At 46.9% G+C, this 10,723-nt stretch overlaps 2 protein-coding genes across 2 annotated transcripts; both read left to right on the top strand.

Annotated features, from left to right (window-relative positions):
- Positions 1-348: 348 nt before the first annotated feature.
- LOC120838345 lies at positions 349-1,212 on the top strand. Its single transcript, XM_040208212.1, has one exon. The coding sequence runs from the start codon at positions 349-351 to the stop codon at positions 1,210-1,212; it is 864 nt and encodes a 287-aa protein (XP_040064146.1).
- A 2,522-nt stretch (positions 1,213-3,734) lies between these two features.
- LOC115320040 lies at positions 3,735-5,375 on the top strand. The gene is made up of 2 exons (XM_029980131.4): positions 3,735-3,871; positions 4,769-5,375. Exons 1-2 carry the CDS (start codon positions 3,735-3,737, stop codon positions 5,340-5,342), a joined length of 711 nt encoding a protein of 236 aa, XP_029835991.4. The 3' UTR covers positions 5,343-5,375.
- The last annotated feature ends 5,348 nt before the right edge of the window (positions 5,376-10,723 follow it).

The following is a 10,723-nucleotide window of genomic DNA, read 5'->3' as shown; positions in this document are numbered from 1 at the left end:
CACCCGAGTGGACTTACCTTAACGAAAATGGATCAACTGACGCCAGCCGCCATCGAACAACTTAAAAGAAGAAGAACCGTGATTCGATCGGCGACCACCAGGATCATTTCCGAAATCGTCACTCTTCTAGGCATGGAACCAACGCCCATCGGGGAGCTGGAAGAAAGACTTAACATCTTGATACTCAAAGAATCTGCGTTAAAAGAAATCGACGATCAGATTGAGAGAGCCATCATCGATGACACGCTGGAACAGGAGATGGTAAACGCAGAAGGCTACTCCGAAAGAATTAGCTCAACGAAAACAAAAGTCCTACGGAAACTAAAAGAGCATGAACGAATGACTACCATGACATTGGACACCTCAATGCCAGGCGCAAGTTCAAGACCACCACGGCCTATCAGTCAAGAACACGCAACGGTCAAACTTCCAAAGCTGGAAATTGCAAAATTTACGGGTGACATACGGTCATGGCAAGGTTTCTGGGACCAGTTTGACGCTACAATCAACCAAAACGTCTCTCTGTCCGAAATTGACAAGTTTAAATACCTGAAAAGTTACCTTACAGCTAAAGCTGCTACAGCAATTGAAGGGTTACAACTGACAGGTGAAAACTACACCGTTGCACTGGACCTCCTGAAAACAAGATTCGGGAAAAAAGAGCTCATCGTAGAAGAACACATGTCACGGTTACTAGCAGTGAGAACAGTCAGTAACTCTCACAACGTGGAGAAGCTCAGGTTGTTGTATGACGAAGTTGAGACAGGAGTCCGAAGCCTTGAGGCGCTTGGTGTCTCTTCAAACACCTACGGGACACTCCTACTAACAGTCCTGCGAAAGGCTGTGCCATCAGACCTCGAACTAGAATATCATCGAAAAACAACACCGGAAGCGACAAACGAAGTCAACGACCTAAAACAGTTTTTGAACTTCTTGAAAAGCGAAATCGAAAGTCGAGAGCGGACTCAGCATGGAAACCAAAGAGTCCAACCAACTTCCAGTATGGCCAGTTCTTCAACTGGGAGGAACGAACGACCTAAACGATATCCACCTTCGACAGCTATGTTCGCGACAGGAACGAACACCAACGAAAACCAGTGCCTGTTCTGCGGATCAGCTGACCATATAACTGCCAACTGTTCGGTGCACATGCCCCTGGACCGAAAAAAAAGAAGTCCTGAAAGGGAACAATCGTTGCTTTCGATGCACTAAACCTAACCATTGTGCGAAGAATTGCAAAAGCGCAAGGTGGCTAAAGTGCGATAATTGTTCCAGAAGACATGCAACAACGATGTGCGACCCGAATTACAATGCATTGGAAAAGCAAACTCTGAACAAGCCCTTAATAAGAAGTAACGATGCAGTCCCTACCGGAAATGTGCTCCAGTCCTCTCTAAAGGCAATTGATAAGGAAAACAGAGGGCCTTGCCAAGTGCTTCTACAAACAGCAAAAGCGTGGGCCGAAGGAGAAAGAGACCGTGCGTTCGTTCGGCTCCTGATTGACGGTGGAAGTCAACGCACTTTTGTTAGAAAGGACATCACGGAGAAACTTCACCTGAAGGTTCTCGGAGAGGAAGACTTGAACATATTTACCTTTGGAGAAGGCTCAGCAACTGCTCCAAGAACATGTCGAAGAGTTGAACTATGGCTGCGCAATCAATACAGCAGAAAAGACGTACGCATTGAAGCTTTAGAGGTCCCACAGATTTGTGCCGACATCATTGCCGCACCACCAGAGGTAGCGCTGAGCATACCTGAAGACATGCTCATTGCGGATAGCGCTTTCAGCAACAACGAATGTGAGAAAGGCATCAGCCTTCTAATCGGAGCTGACTATTACTGGGAAGTAGTAAGTGGAAGTGTAAAGCGCTTGGAAAAAGGGCTGATGGCCGTCGACACTATCTTTGGCTGGACTCTACAAGGTCCCGTGCCTTCAACTTCGTCTACTGCTATATACTCATCGATTACAGGAGTATTGAAAGTGACTACAGCTGACATTACTGACATATCTGCACAGCTGCGGTCATTCTGGGAACTGGAACACATTGGGATAACTGCAAAAGAGTCGCCGACCAAAGGAAATCTACTGTTCGAAGAATTTGAGAGCAAAGTAAAATATAAAGAAGGACGTTATGAAGTTTCTCTGCCATGGAATGATCAAGTTGAAGAGCTGAACGACAACAAGGAGAATGCAAAAAGAAGACTTAGGTCGTTAACCGCACGCCTCATGAAAAACAGAGCGTTTATGATGGACTACGACACCACCATTCGGGAATACTTTGTAAATGGCTTCGCAGAAAAGGTCGTAAATACAAAGGAAGCCGGCAATCCCGTATATTACATGCCACATCAAGCAGTTGTGCGACAAGACCGACAAACAACAAAGTTACGGGTTCTCTTTGACGCGTCTTCTAGCACCGCTGGGGAACTTTCTCTGAACGACGTCTTGTCCAGCGGAACAAACTTAAACCCTGACTTGATCGATTTACTGATCGCGTTTCGTACACACAACATCGCAGTAACAGCTGACATCGAGAAGGCATTTTTGCAAGTCACCTTGGCGGAGCAAGACAGAGACGCATTACGTTTCTTGTGGTATGACAGTACACCCAAACAAGGACATCAACTACCACAAGTAGTAACGTGGAGAATGACCAGAGTTCCCTTTGGAGCAACATCAAGTCCGTTTCTCCTGGCGGCCACGGTGAGACACCATTTAGACCTAATGGAAGAAGAATTTCCTCAAACCACGAAGAATTTAAAGGACAACCTGTATGTTGATGACCTAATAACGGGCGCGGAAAATTTGAAAGAAGCAGAAGTCCTCTGCAGAGAAGCAAGGGAGATAATGAAGAGGGCAGGAATGAAGCTTCGGAAGTGGAAGTCAAATAGTCCAATAATATTAGAGGAATTGACGAAAGAAAGTTCCGCCCAAGAGGAACTAATCGAACTGGTTGGTCCAACGAAAGTTTTAGGTGTTGGTTGGGAAACACGGACAGACATGATCAAAGTCGATCTCACTTCTCTCATCAACTTTCTGTGCTCAAGAGAGGACAGCAAACGCTTTGTGTTGCAAGCGTCATCTCGCATTTTCGATCCAATGGGACTACTGGCTCCTGCAATAATCACTGTAAAAATTTTATTTCAGCATCTATGGGAGCGAGGAGTTGATTGGGATGAGACATTACCTGCTGACCTTTACGAAGAGTGGGACGCATGGTGTAAAGACCTCACTGCACTAAAAAACATCGCGGTCCCAAGACTCATTGCTCTCGACTTCTCCAAGGACGAAACAGAAAAGGCGTTACATGTCTTCTGTGACGCAAGTACAAGAGCATATGGAGCTGTAGCATACCTGACATCGAAAGAACAAAATGGGAAGAGGGTGGCTCTAATAATGGCAAAATCGAGAGTGGCACCCCTCAAACGGTTGACACTTCCGCGACTAGAGCTCATGGGGGCATTAATAGGCGCTCGACTGACGCAGTTCCTCACGAGCAAGTTGAAGCTAGAAGGACTTCCAGTATATCTGTGGACGGACTCTACGATTGTCCTGTATTGGATTCGTGGTTCAACAACCCGGTGGAAGCTATTCGTAGCAAATCGAGTCACGGAAATCCAAGCTCTGACGGAACCAAGGAACTGGAGGCATTGCCCTAGTACAGAAAATCCAGCAGACCTCATAACACGGGGACTTATGCCAAAGTCTCTAGTACAGAGCAAGACATGGTGGAATGGACCAATCTGGTTGCATCGCTCCGAAACATCATGGCCGAGTCAAACTCAGGGCAAACCAGAAGGCAATGAATACCTCGCGGAAGAAAAGAAAGAGACTATTATACAACTCACAGTACCTCAAGATAATCAACTGGTGAGCTTGGAAAACTACAGTTCATTTATCAAGTTTATTCGGGTGACGGCGTGGATAAAACGGTTTATAAACAACGTAAAACAACAAGGCCAACGAAGTGGTCTCCTAACGAGCGAGGAAATTATAGAAGCTGAAAAAGTCTGGATTAAAAACAACACAGAATGAGACCTTTTCAATGGAAATCAAACTCTTGCGAGACCAACGACAAGTTCAGAAGACTTCAAAAATCAAGATGCTTAACCCAAATATAGACTGTGATGGGATCGTAAGAGTTGGTGGCCGATTGCAATTTAGCGACAACGAAGAAGAAGTGAAACATCCAATTATTTTACCTGCAGACCACCGATTCACCTTCCTTCTCATCGCTGAAGAACATCGTCGACTACTGCACGCCGGAGTTCAAGACACGTTGACGCAAATACGTGAAACCTATTGGGTTCTAAGGGGAAGGCAAGCCGTAAGAAAGGTCATACGTCGCTGTATAACTTGCCAAAGGCAAACTTGTGCACCAGCCTCCGAGCCTGTAGCTCCACTACCGGCAGACCGAGTATTAAGGTGCGAACCGTTTGAAAAAACAGGGGTGGATTTTGCTGGGCCGCTTATCTGTCGACGTGACTGCGGAAGCTACAAGGTTTACATCGTCCTGTTTACCTGTGCCGTGACACGTGCTGTGCACCTCGAACTGGTGAGCGACCTAACGACAACAGCATTTTTATTGGCATTCACACGATTCGTGGCACGCAGAGGTATCCCGAAAACGATTTATTCCGACAATGCCTCAACGTTCAAAAGAGCAGCCAAAGACATCCAGAGATTGTTTGAATCGATAGAAGGGGAGGAAGTGCAAACGTACTTTGCAAACCATAGAATTAGATGGAAAACGATCGTAGCGAGAGCTGCCTGGTGGGGTGGGTTTTGGGAGAGACTAGTGAGGTCAGTCAAGGTTTCGCTGCGTAAGGTTCTAGGCCGCAGTAGTCTGAATTTCGAAGAACTGACAACTGTCCTCACGGAGGTAGAAGCCGTAGTCAACTCCCGTCCGGTGACTTTCATTTCCACCGATGCAAAAGAACGAGAGGCTCTCACTCCAGCACACTTTCTGGTGGGACACAAATTGACCAGCCTTCCCTCCCATCAAATGCCAGAAGAAGATCAAGCAAGTCCCGAAAACTTGGCGCGAGGTTGGAAATATCGAAACACAGTTATGAATCAATTTTGGAGAAGATGGAGATCAGAATATTTGCTAGAAGTGAGGTCAGCCCACATCGCTAAACCCAGCAATTCAAGCTGTATACAAACCGGTGACCTGGTCCTTCTCAAGGACAATAGACTACCGCGACACATGTGGAAACTCTGCAGAGTCTACGAGACATTCCCAGGAAGGGACGGCAAGGTGCGGTCTTGCAGAATAATTACACCCAGTGGTCGTGAACTTTGCCAGCCGATACAGTTATTATATCCCCTGGAACTGTAAGAATGAGCTTGTGCTCATTTTCGGGGGAGTTTGTTGAATAATTAGTGCAAAAGAAGAAGAAGATGTAACAAGAGATATATAGACGACGAGGACGACGAGAACGGAGAAATCGATGGTGACTCCGGCAGCAACTGGAACGAACATGTAAATATTGTACATAAACCCTTCCTTCTTAACGAACTCGCTAAATTTAATCCTCTTAACGAAGAAACGTAACAATCGCAGTGCTGTCGACGAGAAGACTGAGTAACTGCTTTCGAAACGCAAGTTTCTGTACCTGTGGGGGGAATCTGGCTTCGGAAATAAACACGGTTTGCGGAAAGCTCGTGTTACGCTTTTATTTGCTGCTGCTCTCGTCCCGTACAAGAGACGTACCGTCCTCGTCAAGCCTTATTGGCCTCGATTTGCTCGATTCGGGCCGCCATATTGAGATGCAAGCGACGGAGGAACTTTGCTCCCTTGCTTCAGGGACGAACGTTTCTCCCTTTCTAAAGGAACATAGGTTACAAGACCGTTCCTCCCCTAAGGGAGGACTATCCATACCCTTTTTTCTAAGAGTGCAGCACGCACTAGAAGGGAAGATCCACCTACTCGTGCAGCGATCTCGTGGCGGCACTCTCAAGACAGCAGAAACGCCCGTGCCGTCGTGTTTGTTTACTTCGACTGCTGTGGTGCTTTCTTAACATTGATGTCCTCGAACATCGCCCGGATTTCTTTTTTGGCGCATTCCATGCGTGTGTTCATGTTCAAGGCATTACTGGTGCGTACCGTATAAAGGATGCGAATTTTCACGCGCTTTCATCATCCGAGAGAGTTTTAGTAGATCGTTTTGGTTCTCTCGCTACGCTATTAGCCCCCAGAGCGAACACAAGCGTCGCTGCGGTCGCCGCGCCCTGATTGGGTGAGGCGTACCGTGACGTCAGGGGGAGTACTCCGCTCCGCGATCTCGCATCGGCTCGCTTCCCAGCACCGGTTTCCTGGTTTGGCGTTGTGTGCCGCAAGCTCTTCGAGGAGCTAGACTTCGTTTACCCGGTGTACAAGACGTTGAGTTAAGGCCCGTTCACACTCTTGCGACCGAGTACGACTGAGAGCGACTTCTTAGGACCGGATGCGAGGCAGCGGAGCTGGTCCTAAGAGATCGCAAGAGGCTTAAAAACCGGTCTGGTCTCTCTCGGTCGTACTCGGTTGCAAGAGTGTGAACGGGCCTTTAGGCCGATATTGACGTGCTTCCGCACATTTTATAAGCCTGCTCGTCCCTTTTACCTTTAAAATTGGGTTACAAATCCCGAAAGCTATCGGAGGAGGCAATTCCGCCGATGAACCTTCCCGCCCGTCCACACGACAGAAGGCAATCTTGCGAGGGGTCGGTGAAGCGGTGGCGCAAGTGTTTCAGACGCTGGAATTCTGTTCCTTGCCTGTTCATGATTTAGGACGATATTACATCCCGCTTTCAAGGCATTTGAAGTGGCATTTATATCATGGGCCTTTGAGTGTTCGGCAAATTAGTTCGCGACCCCGACTCTGCGCTTCCACTCTGCATGCGCTGGTTCGCAGATGTATTAAAGGCCCTGCGTCTGATTATCTTTGAAGTGCTCGTGAAACAGGGCTGTTTTACATAAATGTAGCTTCTTTGTGAATTAATTATATAGTTTATAGACGTGTGCAGGCATATTTCTTAGAAGATGCACAATTACTGAAAATTAGTTTGTATGGTAGCAGCAAAAACGGCCGAATCGCCCGCAGGTGCCTGTATGATATGTATTGAACTGCCCAAGACATGCACAGCGATAGTGCTGTAATTTGCAATGTTTATACTTTTTCCTGATATTCTTTATTCCAGCCTTGGGTATTAAAAAATACACGGTTTAGTCTGAATTGTCATTTCCAATAAAAGAGACTGCTACAGGTCCCCAAAAGCTTCCTCAGCCTTCAAACTCCCTGCAGCTGGACTCTCTGACAACAGAGCAAAACAGGAGTAAAAGCAAGCATTCGAACGTCTGTCCAGCGGTAGATGCAGCACTGGTAGCAGAAAATGTGGAAACTGTGAAGGGCGACAGTCTGCGTGAGAAAAGCTTCTGGTATTTTAGCTTCAGGACAGTTCGATTTAAGTAAAATTTCAATTTTAGGGCTTAAGGGACTAATAACGAGCTAGACACCTTCGCTTACGTTTGTTATACATTGCTTGAGGGTTGATATAAACAAGTCCACAAATATCACCCGTGTAGTCCTTTGAGAATTCAGCAAAGGTTAAATGCGAGCAATGTATATATTAAATGTCCCTTGTTTTTTTTTACTTTGCTCCTGCACTTGGGCTGTCTTACTTGTGATTCTCTCCCCAGGGCCCAGACTGTATTTAGCATGTTGCTCGAGGAGCATGCAGCTTTTCTGCTTCGGAGATCTTGTTTAAAAACAGAGATACAAAAGAAAAATAGTATACATAACCTGCCAATTTATTCAGACCATCAACAGCATTTATTGTGCGAGATGTAAATCTATAATGATGCTCCTGCAATTGTGTCCATATTTCTTTATTTTCATATACCAGCTGCGATTCATACGTTGCCTGCCCTGTCAAGCATGCTTAAAATGTTGGTTGAAGTTTCGCCTGTAGCTACAGGCCATACCTAAATAAAGGCTCATATAAAAATTTACACTTCCTATGGAAAACACGCCTAAAAAAAATTAAATAGAAAGGAGCGCGCCGACAGCTAGCGTCGTCACAGCCTCCACAGGGCGAGCGGGGCGAGTCGGGGAAAAATTCTCTCCTCGCCGTGACGTCACCCCGGTTCGCCGTAAGGGGGCGCCAAGCGAACTTCTCGGGGCTAATACGCTAGAGCGACGACGCTACGGCGCATGCGCGCTGCTAGCGGAAAATTAGCGGAGCTGCGGAGGCTAGCGGAGGCGCGCTGTTCTGCAAACATAGCGCTGGACGTAGCGGGATGTGCTAGCGCGGGTCTCGCGAGAACGAGTCGTTGCGAGATTAGGGAAGGCTGGGGAGAGCCAGCGTTCTCGATCAGTTTCCAAGATGTCCGCCATGTCCGCCGCTCTGCATGTGCCCGCTGCGCGGTCACGCTTCACCGTGGCAGACGACATTCTGCTGCTACAAGAGGTTGCAGCTACCAACCCATTCGAGGATCATGACAGGTGGCGAGCAATCACAGAGATGATGAACAGGACAACAGGAAAAAACTTCACCGCTCGTGCCGTACGCGAACGCTGTGACCTGTTGCTCGGCCACTTTCGTCGAGAAGACAGGACGAACTTCAGAAAGTAAGTACAGTCACCTCCGATCCTTGAGCGTATTTTAAGCAGACATCGGCCAGGCATGCGGTCTGCGGCTCGTTCTGAGATCCACTGCCTGAACTGACCTGTGCAGAACTGGCAAGCGATGATGCAATGAGGGCACAGCCACGGATACGCCAGATTTGCATTCAGTTATAGTACGGGTGTCGTGTTTTCGGAGTTTATATTTTGTGAAATTGGGAGACTGTTTTACGGAGCATATATTTTGCAAGGAAATCGTTGTTTAACGCAGTTTATTTGCGTTCTATTTCCAATTCTCCGAAATTAATAAGACGTGGTCTGCGTTGCTCTTTCCTAGATTTTCCAGGGATTTTTACCGCCCCGGCCAGCTTTTTAGTCAGCTCACATCGATTCCCACTGTACATTTTATTTTCCTCTTGCCTTGCTGATGGGGATGACCTTTTAAGTGCCCATGTGACTTGACATGAGACAACAAAATGTGAAAATTGATCGGATGCAGAGTTTTGTGTTCCTGTTTGATAAGAGCCAATGGCTATGTTGATGCAGCATGACTTTTCATGAGGCAGTTACTTACGGCAAGTGTGACTAGATAAAATTCAGGGTTGTCTCATGCAGATATGCTAAATCTTGACAACTCAACTCACATCTAACAATTAAAGATACTAAATCGCCTTCTATTGAATTGAAATACTCCTGCTGAAATCATTTACATTTTATTCTTCAAACATTAGGTCCGGCACAAAGGAGCAATATTCTGAAAAGGAGCATCTGCTCCAAGAGATAAATGACATGGCTAGAGAATTTGGCCATCAACTAAAGGTGCAGCCCAGGAAAGTGGGCACGACGCCGGGCCACGCCACAGGGCCAGGCAGCAAAACAAGCAAAGCTTCTGCCAGGGCAGAGCTGCAGGCTGCCAATGCAATCAGGGAGACGGCTGTAACGGCAGTCAGCGCAGCAGCCGCTGCTGCGAAGAACATAGCCAACGCAGAGGAGGCAGTGGATGAAGATTTGCACGACATGGGCAAGTATAACCTGCATAGACCAGTGTCCGAAATCCTAGTCTCCAGTGATAAAAATGGGGAATGATAATTTCAATCGCAGGCTTTTGTGAAGAAAGGGGCTGTGCACAAAAAAGATTTTTGCTTTTCACAGCACTCTTGGCATCAGTGTCGTTCTTGGAGCTTCATCACTATGCATTTCCGACATTCTTGCGGTACGGTATGCGCAAAGGTTTAAAAAAAAAAAACAGTCTTGCAAAAATCACAGCCCTCTACACTGTCGTGGCATCAGCGTAAACAAACATTGTGACACCCATCGAACAAACACTGGTCTACAGATATAGATGAAAATTTGATTCCACTGGAATGTGTGATGACATACTTTATTACAAAAACGAATGGATACATTTATAACGTGATTCAGGTATCTTTATAGTTAAGCTTGAAGTTTAACAAACCACAGAGAACTCAAGAGGCTGCCTGTAGTCTGGGAGGACCCTTAATGATAGCAAATTTCACCCAGAAACTTACCTTTTTTAAGGCCACTAGCTCTTCCCGAGCCAACCTCTTCGATTGCCCCCCCCCCCCCCCTCCCTTCCCCTCCCAGCCTCTCCTACACTTCTGTTTCGTTTGTAGAGGCTGCAGAAGAGAACCTCATTCTGTGTAGTGTGCCACATGCTTAGATGCTTCTAGCGTTCGTTACAATGCCTTTGTACGATTCAGAATAGGTTAACCCTGTGCTTGAGGCTGAGCATTGCCAAAACTGTGATTTCACTCAATTTGTTTCACACGTTATCTGCAGGTGAGGAGTCTCCAGCGTCTCTTCTACTCATGCAGATGTGTGAGAACGGCGCCAGAAGCACGCCTACAGTTGCCATGCCTACAGTTGCCACGCCTGCCACCGGAGGCCCTTCGCAGTCGACGTCCAGCGATGGGGCCAATGGATCCGACCGCACAAGGTCACCACCACCTAGGGCAAGAACTGTAGCACTACGCGGTATGAACATCAATATTCACTAAGCATTGTATGATTATTTTTTGTGCAGTGTTTCCAGGACCACTTGCATCTTACTCGAGTAATTTCTACTCCAGGCAAGTCTCGTACTATAGACATCAAAA

The sequence above is a fragment of the Ixodes scapularis genome, unplaced genomic scaffold, assembly GCF_016920785.2.
Source record: "Ixodes scapularis isolate PalLabHiFi unplaced genomic scaffold, ASM1692078v2 PGA_scaffold1__304_contigs__length_218370807, whole genome shotgun sequence".
Taxonomy (NCBI): domain Eukaryota; kingdom Metazoa; phylum Arthropoda; class Arachnida; order Ixodida; family Ixodidae; genus Ixodes; species Ixodes scapularis.
The sequence above is the reverse complement of the archived record's forward strand: the minus strand, read 5'-3'. Positions and strand labels throughout refer to the sequence as shown.

Coding starts and splice junctions, on each gene's coding strand:
- LOC120838345 (XM_040208212.1), top strand. CDS start 349: ATGACATTGGACACCTCAATGCCAGGCGCAAGTTCAAGACCACCACGG.
- LOC115320040 (XM_029980131.4), top strand. CDS start 3,735: ATGGACCAATCTGGTTGCATCGCTCCGAAACATCATGGCCGAGTCAAA. Junction 3,872..4,768: donor TACCTCAAGATAATCAACTG/GTGAGCTTGGAA, acceptor CGTAGCGAGAGC/TGCCTGGTGGGGTGGGTTTT.